The sequence below is a fragment of the Wolffia australiana genome, chromosome 3 (genome assembly GCF_029677425.1).
Source record: "Wolffia australiana isolate 7733 chromosome 3, ASM2967742v1".
NCBI classification, from domain to species: Eukaryota; Viridiplantae; Streptophyta; class Magnoliopsida; order Alismatales; family Araceae; genus Wolffia; species Wolffia australiana.
The window spans coordinates 11,830,128-11,857,003 of NC_135837.1; the positions used below are offsets into that span (position 1 = coordinate 11,830,128).

General features: G+C 43.7%; 1 protein-coding gene across 2 annotated transcripts in view; it reads right to left on the reverse strand.

The window, feature by feature from the left end:
• Positions 1-21,443, reverse strand: part of GRL (transcription activator) — a 67,873-nt gene extending 46,430 nt beyond the window's left edge. The window contains exons 1-14 of one of the 2 annotated variants that reach the window (XM_078572547.1): positions 21,201-21,443; positions 20,436-20,858; positions 20,257-20,331; positions 12,124-12,204; positions 11,948-12,028; positions 11,752-11,834; positions 10,693-10,777; positions 9,270-9,395; positions 9,091-9,198; positions 7,849-7,893; positions 7,633-7,775; positions 5,830-5,962; positions 1,554-1,664; positions 1,407-1,485 (exon numbers count right to left, since the gene is read on the reverse strand). In XM_078572547.1, coding sequence (XP_078428673.1) covers positions 1,407-1,485; positions 1,554-1,664; positions 5,830-5,962; positions 7,633-7,775; positions 7,849-7,893; positions 9,091-9,198; positions 9,270-9,395; positions 10,693-10,777; positions 11,752-11,834; positions 11,948-12,028; positions 12,124-12,204; positions 20,257-20,331; positions 20,436-20,858; positions 21,201-21,215 — 1,588 coding nt within the window. In that variant the 5' untranslated portion in view covers positions 21,216-21,443. The remainder of the gene's footprint in view (positions 1-1,406; positions 1,486-1,553; positions 1,665-5,829; positions 5,963-7,632; positions 7,776-7,848; positions 7,894-9,090; positions 9,199-9,269; positions 9,396-10,692; positions 10,778-11,751; positions 11,835-11,947; positions 12,029-12,123; positions 12,205-20,256; positions 20,332-20,435; positions 20,859-21,200) is intronic. The other variant, XM_078572548.1, reaches the window with a different exon arrangement.
• Positions 21,444-26,876: the final 5,433 nt, after the last annotated feature.

Genomic DNA, 26,876 nt, shown 5'->3' on the forward strand with positions numbered 1-26,876 from the left:
CCACAGGTAGCTAGTAGCACCACAGGTGTATAGGCGGTCATGAGGGTGGCAAAAGGAACGGTAGATCAGGGTGGTGCATATGTAGAAGCAGCAGGATGTGCGGCAGTGTAGCAGGAAAGACATCAACCACATGAGGCGTGGCGGTGGACAGTGAGGCGACAACTGATGCATTGGCAGCCAGCATGGTGGCGGTGCTTCACAGGAGCTGTGTGCTCATCATTGTCAATATGGTTATGTCTTTTGGCATCGTCATAAGATGACTTGATCTCGTGGAGGACAGGTTTCATTAAGCTCTTAATTAGGAGGGATTTTTCCATCTCATGGGAAGTGGTGGCAATTGAAGCAATGGTAAAAGGCTCAGAATTTCTGATCATTTAAAGATATTTATTCCTGAGAAGATTAGAGGGGAATGATATAGGTATTGATCAGAGATGAGATAGAGATCTCTAAGTGTTAGTCAGGTAAAGATTCATTGAGGTCTAAAAGATCATCATGGGGAAGGGATCTCAGAGGGTTAAAGGGGAGATAAAGGGGAAGAGACGAAGACTAACCCACATGGGGACTTGAACTTCAATTCAACATTCTTTTGTTCCTTTCTTCGAAAAAAAATACTCTTTTGTTTCTTCCTAAAGGGAGGGCTACATCTTAGTAAAATTAACTTAGACATGAAATGGCCCCAAAACCTGGACTGGGTAAAGTAACGAAGGTACTCCTGGTTACAGGATCCTATCAGAAATGGAAAGTGATCACAAGCGAAAGAAGACATCAATGAAGAAGTTGATTTTTGCCAGCTCAAGACAAAAAAATTGAATTGTGTTGAGAGGAAGATAAGTACTAAAAAGATACAAACCACAGAGAGGCTGAGCTCTGCAATCATGATTGCAAGCGAAAAAAAGCAATCTTGTGGCAAGGAAATTAACAATCTCCATGACAAAGAAGAGAACAAGGGAAAATAATGGGTATTGTAGTTGTGAACGAAGAAGAACAATCCACAATTATAAGGTTCGAAAATCTTGATTGCAAGAACAAGAGAAAATACCACCCAGGCAGAAGAGAAACTGTGATCAGGGAACCCAAGGAAGATCAGGATCATCCATCCTAACTTGATTGCTCCGATATCATGATAAACATGGAATAACAAATGAACATCCTCACATTTCTCATCAATTACAAATGGCAATCTCATACACTAGGCAGAAAAACAGAAATACGGAGAAAATAATCATAATAGACCAATGTGAGGTCCAATAAAATGACACTGAGACGAAGCATTTGTGAAAACAACTTATAGATCTATTACCATGTATCCCTATAATTCATGAATCTACTCAAAACAATGCGCGGAGAGAAAGTTAGACTGCCATGACAAACAACATAAAAACTTGGCCTATGAATGCAGAGCTCACCCGAAACATATTTACGCACTAAGCTGCAAAGCCTGTCCATTCCATGTAATAAAAAACCTATGGTTGGGTCCGCAGCATCCTGCAAGCCATCTCTTAAATATTTTATGAAAATAAATAACAAAATAAACCAAAAGTTTTCCAACTTACAATATCAGCAGGCATCAACCTAGTCCCTTTAGATCCTAAAGCCGATGCACTAAGGTGTTGAAAGAACCAAATGATTTCAGACTGTGCAAAAGCCAATGCTGAGAAGACCATCTGTAACAGACAGCAAGGTAATCAGTAAACATTAAAAACCTCAAAAATCCCACGAGATGATCTTCATAATGGAACAAGGAGTCAACAATTAACGATGATCACTAGTTAGAAAATATTAAAGAGTGCTTAGTTCCACACTTTTATAAAGATATGGAGTCTTAAACGACAAGATAATGATTTTGCACCCTTCAAAGTCAAACAATTGAGCAAAGAAACTGAAGATAGCAAGTCCTCATTCTGAGTTAGAATATAGAAATTCGAGTTTTTCTTTTCAAGGACAACAGCTGAGCTTCATCCTCAGATGCTAGTGGATACTTGAATCAACCAAGATCTTTCATATGGTTCACGAAGTTCTATCGGAATTCTTTGTTTGGAAAAGAAACCCTCGAAGTACCATTTGTTGCACAGGAGTTCTAGAAGAAATACAAGATAATCTATGTTTGGACCGGATAATCATGATACCAAGTCATTGGAAGTAGGGTTTTTCATGGAATTTTCTTTTTCTTTGGAAAAAATAATGAAGATCACCTGAGCCGCGATCAAACTGACTATATTTAGATGAATGATCAGTACACACATTGGGAAAAAAGCCTCCTTCCTTCACCCCCTCCTGAACCAGTATGCCACAAGAGACTCGACATAATGAAGAGTGTTCTCCATTAAAGCCATCTTTCCCTAACATACCACCTTATCGTGGTGCAACCAGATTACCCATAGCACCGCAACAAGGCTTCCCCATTCCATCTTTTCCTGGATCAGCCTTGCTTGATAGAGTACCAGAAGGCCTTCTGAGAAGTAACATCCACCCCTGGGGTCTGATGTGATGGCCATGTCACCTGAGCAAACTGACATCCAAACAAGACATGGGAACAGGCTTCCTCGCCCTTAGTGCACATAATGCTTTTTGCCAAAGCATCCAGGAACATTAGTTTTTGGAGGGCTCGTGTCACAAGTTGCCGCCTCATCAACAACCAACCAAAAATCCATACCTTTATGGGAACTTTATGCTTCCACGGCATGCCACATGCAGTATGGTTATTGGATCCTCTGACATTTCCTCTCTGATCTTCATGTCGGCATCCCTGACCGAAAAGAAAATGTCGTCACACCACTACATGCCATCTTGTATCTTGCACAGTGATCTAACATGTTGTTAGTTGGGTCTCCCTCCCCTCATTCGCAGTCAGCTGTCCTGCTGTGGTTGGACGAAAAGAAAGAGACAAAAGAAGAAAGGAAAAATAAACCACTTAACCTATTTCACGTGAACCACAGATGAAAAAATGGCAGCTTAAATGGGTCACTAATATGTGGCCCACTAACATGTGGGAATAATTCACATGGGCTACTTATAACACATGGGCCACTTACACGGAATAGCCAAACCATATAAAAGAAGATATGTCAATAAACTAACAGATGTATGAACTCAAGTTGCATGTCCATCAATTCTGTCATCATCTGATCAGATAAAGCCACTTACCAGATTGATTTCCATGCACCATCCCAACATTCTCTGACCATGGCATGAGGATTCAATGCAAGGACAAAAAATCATGGAAACTCCACCTGTAAGATGCCTCATCTGACCAACTGTCTGACTAGAACCTTAAAACAAATCCATCAACTAGTTTGGCACTATAAAATCCCCAAGTACAAGAGAAGATCTGCCTCATGCATGCCAAAACAAGGACTCCCATTGCACTCGAGCTTCATGCCTCTCTTTATCCAGCTCTGTGCGATACCTGTCCTTCAAACGTTCAAAACTAGACCGTCCTCGGACTGCATAATTCCGCCCACCCATTTAGTCAACAGTGCCAAATTCTAGGATTGTAGATGGAGAACCCCCACCACCACCACCACCCCATTTTCGAGTCTGCACACTGCATCTCAGGAGACCAAGGACATCCCCCTGTGATTCCCAGATCTGGAACTTCGCCAAAAGTAACCTCATCATCATGCTTTCCAGATGCTTTCCTACCGTGTAGGCATCGTAAAGACTGAGAGGTATAAAAAAGGGATTGCTGAAAGAAACCAATCACAGCAGCTCCAAGCAGTCCCCCATCGTGTGAATTCTGCTCTACCATCCCTCCAAAATCCTTTCCACTTGCTCTTTCACAGGATGCCAATATGCAGAAAGCATGATAGCATGTAGACCTAGATAGCACGTAGGTACTAACCCTATAGGTGCCCCTAGGGATCTAGCACACCATTCATCCTCCCCCAGTGATAGCACAAATTCAATAAATGCAGACATGTCTCAATTGATCTGTAGGCCTGACAAGTCTACAAATAGGTCTAATAATGTAGAGATTCCTAGCTTCCTTCACAGAACCTTCCATAAAGAATGTAGTGCCATCTGCATACTTGAGCAGCAGAATGCCAGTGGGATAACTTGTCATCTGAAAATCTCTCAACATGTCACATGCAAGGGCTCTAAGGGTACATGTAGTCAAAGCATCCACTGCAAGAACAAAGAGTAAAGGTGCCAACAGACATCCCTGCCTGAAACCCCATTGGGTATGGATCCATACCCCCTTTGAGTGCCCGTTCACCAGGAACAAAATTGTGAGGGATGTAACACATGGTCGCGCCTATTACACGCATTCAGCGGGAAAACCTCAGTTCATCATAGAGGACCATAAAAATTCCAATCAAGGGAACCATATGCCTTTGCAAAGTCTACTGTTGTCCTCAGTCCCACTTCTCTTCTATGCTTCAAATATTCAACCTGCAACCCTTGTGCCTTCCACCAGCTGCTTGCTGGGAATGAAGGCTGACTAAAAAGGCCAGATTAAATCTCAGATCATCCCCTTTAACCTTTTGGCCAGGACTTTGCGATGATGAGGTAAATAGAGTTTTATTGTGAGAAAGGCCAAAAGTCACCAACGCTGACGGCTCCTTGGCAGTTAGGCAGGAGGAAGAGATGTCAGCAGTTGATACACTCTAGTCCATAGTGGCCAATCTGGAACTTATTCAGCCCAGCGTATTCATGACCTCTGTCCTAACCAGATTACTGGAAATCTGTCCAGACCAGGTGCCCCTTCTTTATTTTACCCCTGGACTGCCTCCCTCACCTCATCCACAGAGAAAGGCCTCACTATAGCAGTCTGCTGCTCAGGTTGCCCCTCTACCACTCCATCTCCATTGGCTTCAGCCCCAACGACTGGAGACAACCTTGAAGTGGTCCACATGCCTTTCCCTCATCTCTTCTTCTGCTAGGCTTTATGTATCCTCTAGATCATCCAACTGTCAAACTCTTGACAGGGTGTCATTCCACCTACGATTCTTCCCCTCCTGGATTTGCTTCCAGACCAAAATACGCTGTTGTTGCAGCCCTACAAGTATATTGGCGAATCTCACCAAGGCAACACCCTGGCCAAGCCAATAAGATCAACACAACGCCACCTATTCCTTTTAACCCAAGTCTATGGGATGATTGTGGCACGGCTGGAGGAAGCAATACCATGAAGATGCCCTCCGGGACTTGTACCCAGACTATCTTAGGCAGATGGTATCCTTAAGTCATTATCACATCCAATATCACTACGATGGAATCCCTGGAGACCAGTCCCATTGAGATGATGCCACAGTCTGCCGAAGGATATGACCATAGCCTGCATTGCCAGCCATTTTTGATATCTGAATGGAACTCCTCCAACTTCCACGACAACTGTTGTTGGTTCTATCCCTTTAGAGCCATCTGCAAAGAGAACTCAATGCCAGGGTACCTCCACGCTCCCTTAGACCCTCTTTATCCAGCCGCACACTACAACATCATGTATTTGTCATATTTCTTGGTTCAGAAACCTTGTGTAATTTGTCTGCCAATGGAGTTTCCTTTACTTCTCTCCATCTACCTGACCCCAAGGACTACATATGCCCTTCTTCATCGCCTCTTCTTTACTCCCTTCTTGATCTCTCTTCTCTCTCCTACTTCAGCACATTATCCCCTCCCCACAGAGTTCTACACAAGCAACCTGTATTTGACACGCTAAGCGAAACATTGATTGGGCTAGGCCCATATAGAATAGATAAAGAGAGATAAATGGATCAGGAGAAACGAGAAAAACAGCTAATGGACAGACAAAGAATATATACGCAACACACGGCATTCATCTGTAACTGACATTCATGTAGTCTCAAATAAGAGAAGAGCTATGTTCACCTGAATATTTGGAGCTAACAAGCTGGGCTGATCAGCAAAAAACAGAACCATTCTTCCGATTTCCTGCTTTAGCAGAACTCTTCTTTCATGATGGATTGCGTTGCACGATATGACTACTTCTTCGTGAACCTCACTAAGTATAAGAAAAAGCATAAGAAAGTAATATATGCACCAAAATTATAAACCACAGGAGGCACATCTAAAATGCAAAACAAAGACAGATCTATCATAATATTATATCAACTTGAAAGGTGCATTGAGAAAGAAAATTTATCACACTAAACGACTAATAAGAACTCAGGAATTCTGATTAGGGAGAGGACGGGAATGCAGGGAGAAGATGATACAATCCCTAAGCCCCAAACATCCTCTTAGGGGTAACCATGTCTTTTCCCTTATGCATGTTTCCCTTTAAATAGTGAGCCCTCCCTTTAGGAGGGCAGCCAGAGAAGTATTTCTCTCCTCTGCGTCTGAGGTTCTCCTCTTCCTCGCCGATCCCCCTCCCTCGTGATTGTTCTCCTCTTCACCGCGTCTTCAGGTGGCTTGTCCTCAGCCGATCCCTACCACTCTATTCAGCCTCTTCCCGACCATTCACATTCTCCTCTTCATCCCAGGAACTCCTTTTTCAACAAATTAAATTCGAGACAATACGTCCCGAGTGGGATCCTACCAGAAGACAAGAGGCAGGCAGAATGGATGTCATCGGAGAAAAGATAATGAGGGGATGGACTTCGCCGGAGAGCCAACCAACATCTTTAAACACTTCTCGGCTGCCCTCAACAAATTACTCCTTTATTTAAAGGTGAATGAATATATATATAAGGGAAAATGACATGAATACCCCTAGCACGTCAAATGACTAAGGGGGACCTTTTGTTTCTGTATGATGAAACACCCACCGATGGTCCTCTGTTCTTCCACTATGTGTCTGCAGTTGAGCCTCGCATAGACATCTCGGATAGAGAAGGATGTGCCAATCCACCCACATCCCTCTTGTATCCTTCTCGATGGGCATTGGTGTAGAAAGGGCTGCTGCATCCTCGTATATTCTTCCACTCTTTGGCCACAGAGGGTGTTGTTAAGGTTCCAAGGAATTCGTATAGAGATTGCGATGGAAATAATAGATATCTCAACACATTTATCAAGATCCAACACAATATTCAACCACAACACAATAAAAGATCAGTTCTGGCCAGATCCAACGATAATGAAGAACGGATCCAAGATCTGACGAGTATAGTGAGATAGCTAAGTAACCAGACAGGAAATACAGGCAACTTCCCAGTCTAGATCGCGGAGACTGCAGTCTGAATTGGTCTGCAGCTGTTCCACGCCGAGGGAGAATCTCCTTCTCTCAGAAGGACGATGAAATTCCACACACTTCTTGATAGGAAGCCCGCCCTTATTTATATAGGGATTCCCGTGCTTATTCGAGTGGTCGCACGTGCCCCTCGATTCCCACGTGCGGAGGAAGCTTGGCGTCTTCTCTTGCTCTGGTAAGTCTTCATCAGTGACTTATCAGGTGTCCATCATGCATGGATCCCACGCGCCATCCCAGCATTCCCAGCTTGTGGCATGAGGGGTCTGTGCGAGGGTGAACAAGCATGGGAACTATGTCTTTAATGGAAAGAGAGGGAACATAAATGTGATGGGAACATAGCATCAGGGATCTAGAAGCTATTTCTACAATACTCATAACTATGAAGGGAATGAATCTTTCAATATGCCAGCATGAGGTTCCATACAGGACTGGAGGTGCATCAGATAAAGAAAGAAAATGCTAGGGGTAAATGCAATGCATACCATATCATTTTTTCAACCTGCTTTGCAACATTATATTCAAGATCTGCTTCCTTCTGCTTTGTGCGCCCAGACTTAGCCATTCTTTTTGACTCTAATATTCTTGGTAAGACATGTAGCTGGTATTCTTCATGTAAAAGTAGGTACTGCAGAATTGACACCTAGAATTATAACAACGAAATAAGAAAAGAAAAGATATCATGGAAAACCAATAACTACCTCGTCCCTGTACATAGTAAGAACCATACTTTCTTTCAATGCTACCTGACAACACATAAGCATCGGTCATAAGAAAATGAAAAAATAGCTAATTTATATTTAAGGAAAAGGTAAACACAGAATGAAAGAAATTTATCAACTCAAATATGCTGAACAATTGATGTCAACGTACAAACAACTTTCTCAACGGAATAGGAAAAAAGAAAAATATGAATAATGCCTTATTCAGATATAAAGAACACCAACTCACTGTGTAGAAATAGTCAAAGCTCCAACTATGATATGATGCATACTTACAGGCACTGACCCAGAAGCAGGGAGGGTTACGATCCTCTAAGATCCTATTAAGGGGAAGCCTGATAGAGTCCCTACTTGGACCTATCAAAGAGCGAAGAGGAGGCATCACATAACAGAATCCACACGTGCCACGGGAGCAGCACGTGTGTCTTCAAATTAACAGCACCGCGAGAAGGTTCTAAATAAAGGGAGAAGTCTATTCATCAAGGCACTTTTGGAAAATCAAGAGCTCGAGCGTATCGCAGCGGGAGGGGAGATCCTCCATCTCAAGCAGGGGAGAGCGTCTGATCTGGCCAGTCCTCTCAATCCCTTCTTATTTTCTTCTCATTTCTTACATGTTATCCTCAGAGGGATCCAAGTCATTACATTGTTTCGTGTATAGGAAATCCATCGTTCTTGAATCGGAAACCAAATAAAGATTTCAGTTTCCTTTGAAATTTATTACATATCAGATCACAGATCCTATCACAGCACAACAACCCATACAAGCCCAAATAAACCCTCTGACTTTAAAGGACAAATGAAGGGAAGAAAATGGGAGCTTGGATATTGATACGCCTTCTACTTCTCCTTTGATCTCACATACTACTCTCTCTTTCCCTCTTTCCTCTCGCTCACTTCCTTCTTCTCACCCTCAACCTTGCACAGTTAAATGGGGTCAAATCTTCAACTTAAGCTGCGGCAATCCCCACCTTCTCATTCCACCTTCAACAATCCCCCCTCTCGTTTGCATTTCAAATTCGTTCAAAACTTTAGTCAAAATTGAGGAGTGAGGCATGCAAAGAACAAAAACGTAATTGTTCTTATCAAACTTCTAGACATATTGAATCCAATGTAAATAAAATTACAATAAGCGGAGAAGCCTGAAAAGTGGGAGGAAAAAGGATTAACTTTCTAAAAGTTGGATAACATTAGGAGCATGAAGAAAAATATTGAATAACACACCATAGCAATGTCAATGCTAGTCACACGTAACAATTCGTCAGGACAAACAAGATATCCAAGGAGAACCCATTCACGGTAAGAAGTGACATTTGCCAAGTCTTGGGCCCTCTACAAAAAAACATAGAGAGTGAGATCATTACATAAACTTAAAAAAATTTGTGTTTCAGCAAGAGATTAACCATGGGATGGGCAGAGTTGGTCAGTATATCAGGGTAACGAGGATGAAATGGGCTTAGGAAACCCTCGTTTCTTAACTTTTTTGTGTCTGTTGAGAGAAATATAGACGGACCAACAGCCTCCAATATCTGTCGACAACGAAAAAAACGATTACAGCCATGTGAAATTAACGTAAATGAAATGGTCCATGATCAGACGGCAAAAACCAATCACCCAGAAGCTATTCAAGATTTTGAAACCAAATTGATATATTTCCTCTAGATTCTAGACAAAATTTTAACAGATCAATGAATCAAGTTCAAAGCTTGATATAAAATCTTTTCCCCCCAATATAAATGTGAAAATATTAAAAACTTAAATTCGACAAACAAAGCCCATCAAGCGCATAAGGCGCGCTTTGCTAATATTGATTTGTCAAACCACATTGTATTTGGTGGATATTTTGGTCTTTTAGAGGCTGATGTAAGCCTGTGAAAAAGAGCATCGAGTATTGGAGCAGTTTTGAAAGAAACTGTAAGACCCCCGGTCATATGTAAAGTAGTATGGGCCCATTAATGAGAACCCCAATATCAAGGGATGAAGGAGAGTAAAGGGGAGATAGCTTAGGAGTTCAGAGGAGAGTCTGCTGACTCAGGGGAGAGGAAGCAACCTCTCGACTCATCATCTTATCTGTATTCCACCTTAGTCATCTATGTGATCATATAATTTTTTTTGTAAGAACTATGTGATCATATTATTGTTCTTCATCTCTCTTTACATCTTTTTTCCAAAAAAACTCTCTGTGTACATATCTCTCTCTCCCCTCCCCTCTCTCTCTCCCCTCCCCTCTCTCCCCCCCCCCTTCTCTCTCTTTCCCCCCTCCCCCCTCTCTCTCTTCTCTCCCCCCTCCCCTTCTCCCCCCCTCTCCCTCTCTCTCTCTATATATATATATACATCTCTCTCTGCATCTCTCTCTCTGTACATCTATCTATGACAATCTCTCTTCATCCATCACAGTCGTTCCCTACAACCTCTCTCAACTCCCTCTGCGCATGTTAATAGGGGATTAAAGGGATCTCCTTCAGGCTAAATAATGCACCTCTTCATATCTTCCTCCAGGGCCCTCTGCACTCCAGCTGCCCTGAATTCTGTCTTAATGGATCTTTAATTTGAGGTACTAGTCATGCAGAAAGCACACCCAATGAGTTGACATCCATTTAAAACAGTCAACAAAGAATAGTCTACAGAAAATCTGCCGCGGATGAATTTCAATCTACAGAAAACATAATATACCCAAATACTTAGAAAGTAGTACCTTTCCTTTCATGAAGTCAACGTAAAGACCTATGTTATGACAACAAGCTAAGGAAATAATAAGGCGACAAAGTACTTTTTGCAAGGGGTCACTAGGAAATAATATTGAAGCTCACAGAATTAAAACATGACCTCGCCGATACGGGGACTAACAAAATTAAGATCCTCCTGCAGACCTTTTATTGGTGGATCATAAGAATTGATGAATTGAACCACCCTGTAATACAAATGTCATGAAAAATAATGCTTCAAATTCAGACAGAAAAAAATAAAGATATAATGCTTCAAATTCAAACGGAAAAAACATACCATATCAGATAATGAAGTTTGCTAAAAGAACTAGAATGGGATCATAATATCAAGATATGAAATTTCTTCCAAAAAAAAAACAAATTCATGCATACTACATACAGAAGAAAAGAACGCACGAATGTGGTACAGTCCTCGAGGTCCTATAGTGGAAAGGGGACAGAGAGAAGGTCTTCCACAAGATGGATATTGCCAAGTGGGAGACGGAGAGGCTGAAAGGTGCATGCCACCAAGGGGAGGGCCACCAATGGCTTGGACATCCTCAGTGGGTCGACAATTGAATGGACTTCTTTGCACAAGGTACACTTAAATCAAAATTGATCTTTAATGCTCTCCATGGCGGGTTCATCATTTAAGGTTAACACATGAAAGGGCAAAAGGACAAAAATGCCCTTAATGGGCTTAAGAGATGGCGCAGAGCTTCTCAGAATTTAAGCAGGATGACATGTACTCAAAGTCCAAACTGCATAAATGATCCAGTAATTGACGCCATTTCAGAGGTCACTCTTGAAAACAGTCAGCAACAAAGTTTTTTCCAATTAAGGAGATAGCATGAGTATTCGAGTATCCAAGTTCGCATGCCAGTCTTTCTCGCCATCAAGTAGTGTTATCAGGAAAGATTATTGACCATCTTGAAAATTCACCGTTAATTCCCATAATAGATTCTCGCAGAAAAAAATCCCAATCCCAATCCTAAACCAATCAAAGCCATCAATAATCCCAGAGAATTAAAGAAAAATTTTACATATATGAGAACAAGTAGATATGAGGCAAGTAGAAAGTTGAGTCAATGCATCCAATACAAAAATATTTTTTTGGTTATGTTTAGCGTCCAAAATTCCATGCACTTTTATATTGGAATAAGGAAATGTATTCGTTCACCTGTTGTAATATTCAAAGTCTCGGCCACCTCTTGATAGACCATGCAAAAGGTTATACACTTGGATAAACATTTTCCTTGGTATCTGCAGAGATGCATTACATGTTTATGGTAATCAATGCACCATAAGAGGTTATAAAAAGCGTTGACATAAAGTTATAAGAACAAGCCGGATTAAATAACTGAATAAGAACCTGCCTTGTTTGAAAAAAGATTTACTCGAGCAAATGAGCAGAAGAGATCCATGAATGCATGGAGGATCAAAGAATTCTGGTGGGGCTGAAAGATACATGAAATCCATCAAATCATTAGTTAACAACAGAATGGAATTTCCATGTATTAACCACTATTAAAGCATCCAAATAATAACTTACCAGAAGTGTAATGACAGTGCTGCTTAAGTCCAAAATGAGTCTCAGAGATTGCTCCCGGAACTCCATCAGGTCGATAAGAAACTAAATACAACCAGATAAAATTTTAAAGTTAAAAACCAGAATCAAAAAATGTGTCACTATTTCTCTCAACTGGAAGACACAACTTCACAAAAACAAATGAGAGGAAATTTTATTGAATCACTGCATTGATAATCTTAATTACGATGTTTCTTTAGTAAACGCCAAAAATGAATCATGATTTGTTATATTGATTTATTTTGAAAATATTGATGAAGGAAGAAGACCCATTAATTCTCTTCCAATAAACCATACCTCAAATAAAATCTTTTAAATTTCCCTGATTCTTCATCATTAAAGCAGAAAACACCCCCACCCCCCGCCGGCGGTCCCCCCACCGCGCGAGCCCGACAGCACCCCCCCCCTCCCGCCCCGCCGGCGGTCCCGCCACAGCGCAAGCCCGACCGCATCCCCCCCCTCTCCCCCCAGCAGTCCCCCTGCCGCGCGAGCCTGACCGCACACCCCCCCTCCCCCGCCGGTGGTCCCACCACAGCGCAAGCCCGACCGCACCCCCCCCCCCGGTGGTCCCCCTGCCGCGCGAGACGGCACCCCCGGCTAGCGGTCCGCCCGCCGCTGGAGCCCGACCACACCCCCCCTCCCACCCGGGCGGCACCACCCGACCATTCCCCACTGACCGCTGGGCGAATAAGGGCTTGGAGGTCGTCTTTGATCTCGGCGAAAAGGGGGATTTCATCGAAGTGCCCCGGGAAAATCTGACTCTTCTCGACAAGATGATCGGGAGGAGGAAGATGGCGCAGCGGCGGAGCTCGAGAATGGATGGTGACGGCGGGAGAAGAGAGCCAATCAAGTTAGAAATCGGCCCAGGAAGAAAGGGGTCGATGGTGGTGAAGACAACAAGGCGAGGGAGGTTCTGCAGTCCCGAGAGCTCAGAATGGAGAAAATGGCGACATGGTCACTGCGAGGCAACGATGAGCATCATGACAATCGCCCGACACACAGGCATCCAGGCAGAAGCCAAGGTGGAAGGTCCTTTCAAGACCTAGGCGGAAGGAGGCAACGATGTTCGATGGCCACCACGACGCACTGAAAAATGTCCAATCGCTCCAACATGCGGTCATCTATGCGGAAGATCCCACCAAGGTCAAGGGGGAAGGTCCCTCCAAAGTGTCTTGCACACCTCCCACTGGCGCGACGTTGTGACAGGACGACGAGATGATGATGATGGCAGGAATTGGAGGCTGACCGTCGTGACTGCCATTACAAAGAAGACGAGAGAATCCTGCGTAGCAACGCGCAACTCAGTCATGCAGGTCACCGCGGTGTCCATGCAAGATCCATCAAGCAGCTGGGCCGAGATGAAATCAAGCGGGACACTACCAGTTCAAGCAGGCCGGTGTTGACAGCACATGAGGGAGTGATGGAGCGAGCACAGGCTGACAAAGGAGACAGCAAGATGGTGGATGAGTAAGGTTGGGTGACAGTGAGACCCCGGCGCACTGTGAAGACACAAACTAAGAACATGATGCCTCCACCACAATCGTTCGGCGAGGCCAACAGATGTTTCAGATGCTGAGTACAGGGACATCATGCACGTGAGTGTAGAGAGCCTGTGACTTGCCACAGATGTAATGGGCCAGGCCATCGCCGAGTAAACTGTCGGCAAGGGGAGAGAAAAGAGATTGGAGCACATGTTCGGACAGAGCAGCCGCTCCGGACTAGAGGCTATCAAGGGGACCAGCCACTTGCTAAAGAGAGGGAGGACTACGATAGCATTCTGCACAGGTGCTTGGTGGGAGACATTTACAGCGGCCCTCCCGATCTGGAGGAGGTCAACAAGGACCTACGGAGGAACTTCCCGATGGCGGATCTAGCAGCAGTGCAGCGGTTGGATAGCAACACCCTATTCCTCCGGGGGGTATCATTGAAGACCTACCTTGCGGTCTGCGGCTGGAGGCAGAGGATCGCAGACACCACGGAGGTGAGATGGCGTCATGTCCTCCCCATGGACAGGGCAGAAAGGAGGAGGAAACGAGGGGTAGTGGTGGAGGCGCATGGTGTCTCGTTGGTGCATCGCAGAAGATCGACACTGGAGAGGATGGTCGAGTCTTTCGGGCAACTTACACATATCATCTCGTCGGGGTTGGAGTCGGGGGACCCTAGAGTGGTGCTGATGGAAGTTGAAATGGTGGAGGGAGATCCAATACCCGGGTCAGTCCAATTCCATGGCTGTGATGGAACTTTCAGGGCAGGTATCCAAGCCAGGCCACTCCCGCCAGCATCTTTCGGAACCGGAGTCCCCGAGGCGCAACAGAGTGGTGGGGAGTGCTCCCAAGCCACTACACACATCATTGCAGACAAAAGATGACATGCCGGCACCAGTCGGAGATAGAGGGGCCAAGCCCAAGGAAAGTCTGTAACATCGGTTTCTCCGACACCCCTGACTGCAGATGTACGGGCAACAAAGCGTGGCGGGCTAGACCCTCCACAAAGGCTGAAGGAACCGGATGAGTCGACCATCCTGGTACCTCATCAGGATGACACTGCTACAGAGGGGCATGGACAGCGGGGGAGGAGGTTAAGGGCAGCCCAAAGAACACGACGTATCAGCAAGGAAGATCTCCACCGGTTTAAAGGCATTGTATATCATCGGGAGAAATTAGCTTTGACGGATGAGCAGGGTAAGACGACATGGCTAGTGTCGCAGAAAAATGGTCAAATGCAGCTGAGAACGGCAGGACCTTCAAGAAAGGCAGTTCTACATCTGTTGGTGGGTGAGGGGACACAGACTGCAGCTCTCCCGAGCCAAGGAGTGGAAGCCGTGATAGAGAGGAACTCCGACATGCAGTTGACGATATGTGATCTGGCCAAGAGGGTGGAGCTCCTACCGGATCAGATATTGGGGGGGGACAATCATCAATCCAGTTATGAGATGCATCTCCTGGAATGTACACGGTCTCCGTGATGAGGGGAGACGTGGTGCGGTGGGAGGGTATTTGCGACAATGGGGGGCTGATGTGGTATGCTTACAGAAGACAATGCTGGAGAGGTGTGATGCTAAATAGTGGAACTTGGTGGGGCGAGGGTTCCTGGAGGGTTACATGGCAGTCAATGCAGCAGGCAGGTCGGGGGGATTATTGGTGGCATGGAACATGGTGACTTATGCTAAGGAGGGGTCTTGGACAGCACAGTATGTGGCTGCAGTTAAAATCAAGAGGAGCGATAACTGTCACTATGTGGTGGCATCGGTCTACGGCTCAGTTATTGCGGCACGCCGGCACATGCTATGGGAGGAGCTAGAGGGCGTGGTCTCCCTCTTCCAAGGGACACCCATGCTTATTGGAGGGGATTTCAACATGACATTGGAGTCGGGCGATAGGCCAGACGGGACGGGTGTGCAAGATCCGAGTTCAGAGGAGTTTTGGTCCTTTATATCAAGAGCGGGCATGCAAGAAATGGGGCCGATGAATTGTATCTACACATGGCGAAGTACGAGGGGGGCCTAATACTCTCTTCCGACTGGACAGGTTTCTATGCTCGGTAGAGTTACTGGAGGAATACCCGTTGGCCGATGTGTGTGCACTCCGTAGACCGCTATCCGGTCAAGCCCCAATTATATGGCAGAATAATGTCGGCTAAAACACGACCCACATACTTCAAGATGGATAGATCGTGGTTGCAGGAGAAAGGGTTCAGAAAAAAAGTGATGTCATAGTGGTCATCTCAACCCAGCAAGGGCACAGCCACAGTGCAATTGGCCACCAAACTCGCAGGCTTGCGACTTCATCTAATAAAATTCAAGAAAAAGATCCGAGAAGAACAAAACTGTCATAGAGATGAGGCCTTGACACGAGTTCAGTAGACGGATGCCCTAAAAGATATACGGCGCCTAACTGATATTGAGCGCACAGAGAGAAAAAACTGCAGAGGGATAGTGGAAGAAGAAGACAAGAAGCTAGAGTTTGATTGGACACAGCGATCTCGCCAACTATGGCTTAAGGATGGGGACGCCAATACTCAATTTTTTCATTTAGCGGCAAATGGAAGACGACGCTCGAATCAAATACTCCGGTTGAAAGTGGGGAAGTTGTCGGGACACAGGTGATCGGAGAAGCGCTGGCAAACCATTTCAGAGAAGTGACTAAAAGAGGGGCTCGGAACCAGAGGAGATGGAGCGGTAGAAGTGCATCTAAGTTAACGCAAGTCTAACAAGATGAGCTGGTGAAGCCATTCCTCGTGGAAGAAGTGCGGAAAGCAATCAAAGGCTTGAACGAATAGGGTGGACCGGGCCCCGATGGATTCCCAGTATTCTTCTGCAGCGAATTCTGGGATGTGGTCGAAACAGAGGTACTGGAAGAGTTCCGGCGTGGTAACTATGGCTTGGAGCAACTAAACCGATCATACTTATTTCTCCTGCCGAAGCGCTCTGGTGCCATCAACGTGGGGGACTTTAGGCCCATTGCACTTTCGAATTCCATATATCTTATCATCGCCAAAGTACTGGCAAGCTGGCTAAGGGTGGTAATTGGGGACCTAATCGAACCATTTCAATCAGCTTTCATCCTGGGTAGGCAATTGGTGGACTTTTTGGTGGTGGCGGGGGAGATCGTATCCGCATGGAAAGCAAACAAGAGTAAGGGTTTCATATGGAAAGTCGTCTTCGCTAAAGCATATGACTCGCTCTACTTGAGATTCCTATAGTCTGTTATGCGCAAACGCGGGTTCCCCGATGAGTGGGTGACCTAGGTGAAACGGTGTGTTACATCTCATTCATTATTGATACTGATCAATGGTCGAGCTGAGGGGGGATGGATCTGCCCACAAAGTGGAGTCCGAAAATGCTGCCCACTAGCACCGCTGCTGTTTCTACTCGCGGTAGACACTCTGGCCACCTGCACACTCAAAGCCTGCGAACAAGGCCTATTCAAGGGCTTTCAGATGGCGAGCTACCCTGAGGGCATCCCGCTTTTGCAGTTTGCAGATGACAACACGTTTTTTTTTTTTGAAATAAGGATAGGGGAGATCACACAAAGTCAGTGAGCTTCCCAGTGAGATAAAAATATAAACAATAAGTAAACAAAGGGCCTAAAAGGCCTGCCAGGCCCTTGGCCTTGGGATTTTACACCATGCAACAGTAAAACTCGCAGCTGCTTGTATCACCGCATCTGTCGATGCTTCCCATTCGTTGAAGATGACTTCATTCTTGTGCAGCCATAGTGCCCATAGCACTGCGAAGGGCCGGACCTGTCCCTCTCGCCCCCTAGGTGCATGAAACCACGGTTTTCATTGAAGGCTCGATGACAGAAGCTCGTATTCAATCAGCATTACTTGATCTATTTGCAGACTTCTCAGGGCTGCAACTCAATCAAGCTAAGTCCGCTTTCGTGAGCAATGTGCTAGAGCTTTAGGCACACCTCGAGGATCACTCCCAATGTGTTACTTGGGTCTCTCGCTGGCGGCGTATTCTAGCTGTTGAATGGCAATCGGTGGTTGAGAAAATAGAAAGGCGACTGGAGGGATGGCAGAACAAAGTACTTTCGAAAGGGGGAAGGCTGTTGCTTCTACGGTCGGTGCTTTTTGCGATCCCGATATTCTACTTATCTGTATTTAAAATACCCGCGGGAGTGGTAAATCGACTGGAGGGAGCGATGAGACGATTCTTCTGGGGAGGCAATGGAGAGGAAGAACGAAAGGGCGTGCCGCTAGTAGCGTGGGAGATTCTATGCAGACCAGAAAAGCAGGGGGGCCTGGGGATCCTTCATCTGGAATCAATGAATTTGGCACTGTTGACAAAGTGGGTGGAAAGGATTGAGACCTCAGCGGAGGGGCTGGTTTTCAACATCCTAAGAGACAGGTATGGCTCCGAGTTAGATTGGAAAAGACGCTGGGCTAGAGTCAGAGGAGAGTCCCCCTTCTGGAGCGGTGTGCGTCAAGCCATACCTCGCATTCGTGAGTTCTTTGAGCCCAGATTGGGAGATGGGGCAACATTTCGTTTTTGGACTGACAACTAGTCCAATCACGGCTCCATGAATTTGAGGTTCCCAAGGCTATTTGCTCTAGCGCGGAATCCAGAGGCCACGGTCAGGGAATGTTGGGATGAGGTTTGGATCCCTATGATGACAGAAGCTTTATCAGAGTCATGGTTTGAGGAGTCGTTGGGGCTGCAAGAGGCACTTCTACCATTCAGACCGGTAGTTGATTCCCACGATGGTTGGATGTGGCGGGGGCCGTCTTTCTCAATGAAAGATGCATATCTGAAATTCCGAGGGGCAGCTCGGGACGACGAGACAACCAATAAGGCCTACTACATGTTGATGACATGCAAAGTCCCCCTTAAAGTGCGGCTCTTCAGTTGGTTATTGAGGCGACGAAGGCTGGTCACACGGGTCTATCGGCGGAGATGGGCCCCTGCGGCTCCCATTGACTGTCCTATGTGTGACAAGGTTGAGGAAAATTGCTCACACTTGTTCTTCACGTGTCAGTTCATGCAGGGCGTCTGGGCATCGCAGCATTTACCGCGGGTGGATATCTGCTCAGACGAGGCCTTTTGGACTTCAATTTTAGATGGGAGACACAGAAGTCGACTGGATTGAGGACGCTTGCTCGCGGTGCTCTGGACGATATGGTTGCATCGAAACAAGGTAGCGTTTAAAGGGAGGGCGGCTTCGGTGGAGAATGCCGCTCATGATGTGGAGGCGCTGATGTCTTTTTGGCGTAGAAGGAGAGGATAGCCTATTTGAGTTTGATTGTATATTGTTTGTACAAGATCTTTACCATTAATGATAGCAGGTAAGCCACCAATTTCGTGTGGTCTTCCTTATTGTTCAAAAAAAAAATCATTTAAAGCAGAAAATCACATACGCAAAGCAGGAAAAACTCCCAATACAATGGTGAATAGCTATCTTCCTTCAACAGGAAAACCACATGCGTAGGATTATACTGAAGCATTGGATGAGTTAAGACGAGGACATGATCGTCCATAACCATAAGGAGAATTTATTGCAGCTTTTATAAGCAAATATGAAAAAATCTAAAAAAGTTAAGAACCATTGTAAGTATCAAGAAGAGGTAGATAAGGTTCCTCAAGAATTTCTATGAATAACTCCTGAGGAAGTCCGATTGAATGCCAAATATGAATAACACTCCATCAGGAAAAAGTCTTTAGAATGGAATTGCCGATGTGGTGATATTTTTTTAAAGAGATGAGAGATCACACAAAGTCAGTGATACCCTCTCGTTGTGACATATAAATATGTTTGTCGATGTGGTGATGAGATGATGGAACAGCACTCCACTCCCATCCAGCTCGAAGAATCTCTGCTGCCGTCCCCCTGCTCTAGTGAATCTTCTTCTTGAAGAAAGAAAACAGCAGATCAATGCTTGTCATCTTTATTTATAGATGTCTTCCGGCGCCTTATTCTTGTTAGAATGTGTCAGTATGGGCTTTCAAGTGTGACATTTCTTCCTCTCTTCTTGCTCTGGTAAGTTCTTGGGAGCTTCTTGTCAGAGGTTTATACAAATTCCCACAACTGAGTTTAACCATCAGTGCGGCCATAGAGAAAAAGGTTGACCGAAAATCAAAAAAGGATATCCCATTTAGATATGCTTTGAATCTCTTGCCTCAGATTTCCCATTTGTTTCAATTTTGAGTTGTTTTTAGATAGCAAAACTCATCCAATACTGTCTTTTTTTGTTTCTGACGACTTGAAGATAACATCTCTGACATTAAAAATAAGAAAACTTTGGAAGAAAATCTTGAACTGCGTGATGGTGTCACAGCTGACTTCACAACGTTATCACTTGTGAGCAGATAATAGCATCAAACGGTGCAGAATGAATGGTTCATTTTTGTAGATGGCTTGATGTCCGTATTGGTGTTCAGCTTTAGTTCACATACAGACATTGCACACGAAGGATGAACTAAAAAAAAATCCAGGCGAGAGAGAAAAAAAATACTAATGCACATAAGAAGAGAAAATAATAACTATGATCACATCACAGGAAAGTTGATTTCCTCTCGTTCCCAAAACCAAAGTTCGAGCACTTCTTCTCACCTTCTTTTCTATCTAAAAAGCAAGGTTAGGTAGGAAGACATACCATAACCCAGGGCTCAAGATTCTGCAAGTAAACCTCCGCATTTTGACTGATAGAATCATACGCAACCTTGTCAACCTGATAAAACAAGAAAAACTTAAAAGCGGGGATCAAACCTGGTTCATGGTGCAATTAACAAAAGTGAATTACAATGTAAAATAAAGTTGAAATAAAGAGCAAACCCGTTCAAGTTGCAATTTACTCGTATGCTCTGGAAACTTTTTTGAAACCAGCGTGCAGATTCTCGGATGGTTAGGAAGGATTCCAGCTTTCCAAAAAGGGTCAGAAAATGTATGAGAGACCACGTCCGGATTTTCGAGTTGCCTATTCAACCGATACATTCTATTCAATAACCCGTCAGCAACCTTCGACATTTGAACAACTAAGTCCAAATTAGTGGATTTCTGAGAATTCCCCGAACTCGGTTGCGTCTCCAAAATTTTCTGCTTCCAGCTGTAAGATGTCGAAGGAGAAGATCTTTCAGAAGATAAATACTCATGCCACCTTGCCATTGCATCCCCTTCTCTGGGCTTGCTCAGCTTAGCAGATGAGCCATCGTTGGAAAATTGGGCCTTGAACCTCACCATTGGTGACGAACTTCTCTTCTGCTCGGAGTTGATTAGAAAGAATTAATTCAGAAAAAAAGAAGAGCATGGAGAGCCAAAAACATAGGGCATGAAGAGTCGAAAGGACATCTTTTCTCGGATCAAGCATAGCTATAGTGCAATTTTCGCACTTTGAGTAGAATTTTCAGTGATGATAATAAAATCCGACCCGCAAAATGAGAGAAAAAGTTGGGTGAAATCAAAAACGGTGTTTCTATGTTCGTGCGATCACCGGATCTCGATTTTGATTCTAGAACGGGAATAACGCGACAAATCAACCGGGAAAAAAAAGCAGAATGTGAAGAAGAAGAAGAAGAAGAAAAGAAGGGGGAATCGACTGACCACAGGAGAGTTCATTTCTTCGCAGACGGAGGAAAATAGGTAGCAGCTGCAGATCTCGGCCGGAGAAATTGCGGGGGAAACGAGGAGCTGGTCAATGGAAGTGGGAGGTAGACAGGGCTCGAAGAGAACACTGAGCTGAAGCTCGCCCCTGCTCCCTTCAACTACCCCTGTACTGTCATCACTCTGTCTGTCCCTTCTATCTCTCTCTCCTTTCTCTCTCTACTCTCTCTACTCTCTTTCTACTTTCTCTGCTCTTTTCTCTCTCTAATCTCTCTCCTCCCTTTTCTCTCTTCTCTCTCTCCTCTCTCTTTCTCCTCTCACTTCTCTCATTTCTCTCACTTCTCTCACTTCTCTCACTTCTCTCTCTCCTCTCTCTCTCCTCTCTCTTTCTCCTCTCACTTCTCTCATTTCTCTCACTTCTCTCACTTCTCTCACTTCTCTCTCTCCTCTCTCTCTCCTCTCTCTTCTCTCCACTCTCTCTCCTAGCTTTTCACTCTCTACTCTCTCTCCTCTCTTTTTTCTCTCTTCTCTCTCTTCTCTCTACTCTCTTTTCTCTCTCTTCTCTAGACGTGTGTTCTGTTCCTTTAAAACGAACAAAAAATTCGCACAAAGGAACCGCACATGGCCATGTTCGTTGTTGTGTTTTCTTTTTGTGCGAAAATTCACACAGACCCCAGCAAAATTCACACAAAATTCGCACATATAGTGAACTTTACAGAAATTCCCACAAAAGTCGCACAATACGACCAAAATTTGCACAATTCGAACAAAATACGCACGCATTGGAAAATTCACACAATTCGAACAATACTCGCACAATTTTAAAAATTTGCACAAATTCGCACAAAATTTGCACAATCCGAACCGCACACGGGTCTGTGCCATTTCTATGCAAATTCGTTTTTGTTCTGTTCGCACAAAGAGAACATAATGAACAATTTGCACAAAGAGAACAGAACAACCATGTCTACTCCTCCCTCTTGTCTATTTTCTCCCTCTTCTCTCTCCTCTCTAGCTCCTCTATCTTCTCTCTCTCCTCTCTCTTCTCTCTCTTCTCTCTCTTCTTTCTGTCCCTCTCTTTTCTCTCTTCTCTCTCTACTCACTCTTTCTACTCTCACATCTCTCTTCTCTCTCTCCTCTCTCTTCTCTCTCTCCTCTCTCTTCTCTCTCTTCTTTCTGTCTCCTCTCTTTTCTCTCTTCTATCTCTCTCCTCTCTCTTCTCTCTCTCCTCTCTCTTTCTCCTCTCACTTCTCCTCTCTCTTCTCTCTCTACTCTCTCTCCTATCTTTTTCGCTCTCTACTCTCTCTCCTCTCTTTTTTGCTCTCTCCTCTCTTTTTTGCTCTCTTCTCTCTCTACTCTCTCTCCTCTCTCTTCTATCTCTTCTATAGATATGTGTGTGATAAGCCAAAAATAGGGGTAAAATTATGCGGTTTTTAGCCCTTGTCGTTGTAAATTTTAGCTTATACAATAAATTTTATAAAACCTCACTTAAGATGCACATGATGAGTGAAGGTATCGTCCAAGGGAGGCTAGTAAGGAGTTTAATTCGATGATTTTCCATAATTAAGACCACTTAATCTTCAATGAGGAGCAATTTAACCTAATTGGAAAGAATATTGAGAAAGGGAGGTAGAGTAGATGAGAAGAGTATAAGAATTTAGGGGACTCTAAGTTGAATTAGTTGAACCAAAGAAGAGGATCAAAGAATTCACTTTAGAGGGAATTAAGAAGAAGGTTTTTACTTGGTTTGTTTGTTTTGCAGATTAACTAAGTCAGAACTGATTACAACATTTTTTGATAAAGATAAAAGAAACTAAAGTTTTAATGCCCTTGAATTCAAAGTTAAATTTTTTTAGAGTTTTTTTTTCTTTGGGAGTGCAGTTGAATGCCTAGTTAAATCCCTCAATTTTCCTCTCAATCCTAATCAGGGCTTGTACATGCCGTTCAAGCCAAGCGATTTAGAAGTTCAGATCAGAATCAAGAAGAAGAAACAAGAAATTGAACTAATTTCATTCAAAATGCAACAAAATTCAAATACAATGAAGGGAAATGTACCAAACAAGTCGATCCAGGTTGGGACTCATCTCTGTCTTGCAGCGGTGATAGAGAAACATCAAGAATGACCCCCTACTCTCGAAATTTGGCTTTTATACCTAGGTAAAATGGCAAAAATTACCCTTTTATCCCTAATGAGTAATTAAATTTTATCTATCAATGCAGGCTTGATCTCAATAATCCAACCATACAGATAGAAAGAGGGGATCAAGATGAGCAAATCCATTAATAAAATCATCTCAATCGGACTTCTGGATTGAAAGTTATGAATAAATGAATTTAAACCAATATTAGCCCTTTGATTAAATTCATTTATTTAATTTTCTTTTCTTTTAACTGCTCGCTCACGTGTCGCTTTTTCATTGGCAGCGACGTTTCAACTTCTCTAGGCGGGCATCTTGTTGTTGTGCCACGTACCCCCGGCGAAAAATAGAAATAAACAAAAGAAAGGTAAAAAAGATTATGCATATACATAGAGCATGCACGGGGCGCGTGGTTTTCTCGCCGCGCGAACTAATCCGCATGCGCCACGTCACCGCCCGTGCGTGCGCGTCGCACGCGCCGCGCGGGCGGTGAACTTACCTGCCGGAGCTAACCCCTCTTCAAGCCCGTCAGTTCTCATCCGGCCACCACGATACTTGCCACGTCGGCGAGAGATTCTTTGCCCTTTTTTTCGACAAAGCCCTTCATAAAACTTGAAATTGTGGGTAGACGCCGCCCTGAAATATTTGTGTATATATCCTTTCCGCATTCTCTCTCCTCCGTTTTTTCTAAAACGTTAAAACAATTAATAAACTATTTGCAATAAAACCCTGGACTATTTTAAATCATATCTTTACGCCTGCAGTCACGACCGAGAGCTGTTTTCAAGGTCTTTTGCAACAAAACTTTGCAAAAAATCACTTCAAAGTTCAAATGTTATGTCAATACTTTTTTTCTCTTATATATATATATATATCTTTTTTTTCTTAGAATAAATGCATTTCTTCTTCAAATAAATCTCAAAAAAATCCTAAAAATTCGTAAAAAATTCTAGAAAATTCATTGATTCATCCCCAAAGTGATAAATCTCAAAATGAAATATTAAACTTGCCATTTTCATTCAAAAAAAGTTATTTCGAGCTCCAATAAATTCTTTAAAATTCATAGAATTAATAGAAAATTAGGGAAAAATCAGAAATCACTTAAAAACAATATTTTCATGTAAATATATGATAACAACCCCATTTTAAGATCTTTAAATGCATAAAATTGTGCTAATAACATGAAATAAAGACCGAATTTAGGGTGTTATCGTATACCCCCCTGCTTAGACATTGCTTGTCCCTTAGCAACATCTAAGTATTTTGCCGCATTATCATTTTATTTTTTTTCATCCTGTAGGTCAGACAACGAGTGTTGGAAGTGTTAAGTGTATCAATCACAAGCTGAAGAGAGTGTTGTCTCTCTCCTCTCTCTCCTCTCTCTTCTCTCTCCTCTCTAGCTCCTCTCTCTTCTCTTTTCGCTCTCTACTCTCTGTCCTCTCTTTTTTGCTCTCTTCTCTCTCTTCTCTCTCTACTCTCTCTCCTCTCTTTTGCTCTCTCTTCTCCAGACATGTGTGTTCTGTTATGTTCGTTTAAAACGAATAAAAATTTCGCACAAAGAAACTACACATGGCCATGTTCGTTGTTTTGTTCTCTTTTTGTGCAAAAATTAGAACAGATGTTCGAACAATTCACACAATCCGAGCAAAATTCTCACAGTTCACACAAAATTCACACATGTAGTAAAATGTGCACAAATTCGGACAAAAATCGCACAATACGACCAAAATTTGCACAATTTGAATAAAATTCGCACACATTGTAAAATTCGCACCACTCGAACAAAATTCGCACAATTCTAACAATAGTCTCACAATTTGAACAATATTTACACAGTTTTTAAAATTTGCACAAAGTCGCACAAAATTCACAAAATTTGCACAATCCGAATTGCACACGGGTTTGTGCCATTTTCTGTGCAAATTCGTTTTTGTTCTGTTCGGATTATCGAACATAATGAACAATTCGCACAAAGAGAACAGAACAACCATGTCTACTCCTCCCTCTTGTCTCTCTCCTCCCTCTTCTCTCTCTTCTCTCTCCTCTCTTGCTACTCTCTCTTCTCTCTCTCCTCTCTCTTCTCTCTCTTCTCTATATTCTCTCTCTTCTCTCTACTCTATCTCTCTCTTCTCTCTTATCTCTCTCTGCTCTCTGTTCTCTATCTCCTCTCTTTTCTCTCTTCTCTCTCTCCTCTCTCTTTCTCCTCTCACTGTCTCTTCTCTCTCTCCTCTCTCTTCTATCTCCTCTCTCTTTCTCCTCTCTCTTCTCTCTCCTCTCTCTTTCTCCTCTCTCTTCTCTCTATTCTCTCTCCTCTCTCTTTCTCCTCTCTCTTCTCTATATTCTCTCTCCTCGCTCATCTCTCTCTTTTCTCTCATTTGTCTTCGCTCTTCTCTCTCTTCTCTCTATTCTATCTCTCTCTCCTCTCTATTCTATCTCTCTCTTCTCTCTATTCTCTATCTTTTCTCTATACTCTATCATCTCTCTCTTCTCTCTCCACTCTATTCTCTCTCTTCTCTCTCCTCTCTCTTCTCTCTCCTTTATCTCTTCTCTATCTTTTCTCTCTTCTCTCTCCTCTCTATACTCTATCATCTCTCTCTTCTCTCTCCTCTCTCTTCTCTCTTCTCTCTCCTCTCACTCTTTTCTCTCTCTCCTATTTCTTCTCTCTCTTCTCTCTCTTTTCTCTCCTCTATCGCTTCTCTCTATTCTCTCTCCTCTCTCTCTTCTCTCTCCTCTCTCTTCTCTCTCTTCTCTCTCCTATCTCTTCTCTCTCTTCTCTCTCCTATCTCTTCTCTCTCTTCTCTCTCTTTTCTCTCCTCTCTCTCTTCTCTCTCTTCTCTCTCTTCTCTCTCTTTTCTCTCCTCTCTCTCTTTTCTCTCCTCTCTATCTTCTCTCTCTTCTCTCTCTTCTCTCTGTTCTCTCTTCTCTCTCTCTCCTCTCTCCTCTTTCTATTCTCTCTCTCCTCTCTCCTCTCTCATCTTTCTTCTCTCTCATCTCTCTCCTCTCTCTCTTCTCTCTCTCCTCTCTCTCCTCTCTATTCTCTCTCTTCTGTCTTTCTACTTTCTCCTCTCTCTTCTCTCTCTCCTTTCTCTCTTCTCTCTCCTCTCTCATCTTTCTTCTCTCTCTTCTCTCTCCTCTCTCTCCTCTCTATTCTCTCTTCTGTCTTTCTACTTTCTCCTCTCTCTCTCCTCTCTCTCTTCTCTCTTCTATCTCTTCTCTACCTTCTCTCACCGCTCTCTCTTTTTTTCCTCTCTCTCTTCTCTCTCCTCTCTCTTCTCTCTCTTCTCTCTCTTCTCCTCTCTCTTCTCTCTCTTCTCTCTCTTCTCCTCTCTCTTCTCTCTCTTTTCTCTCCTCTCTCTCCTCTCTCTTCTCTCTCTTTTCTCTCCTCTCTCTCTTTTCTCTCCTCTCTATCTTCTCTCTCTTCTCTCTCTTTTCTCTCTTCTCTCTTCTCTCTTTTTCCTCTCTCTCTTCTCTCTCCTCTCTCTCCCCTCTCTCTCTCTTCTCTCTTTTCTCTCCTCTCTCTCCTCTCTCCTCTCTCTTC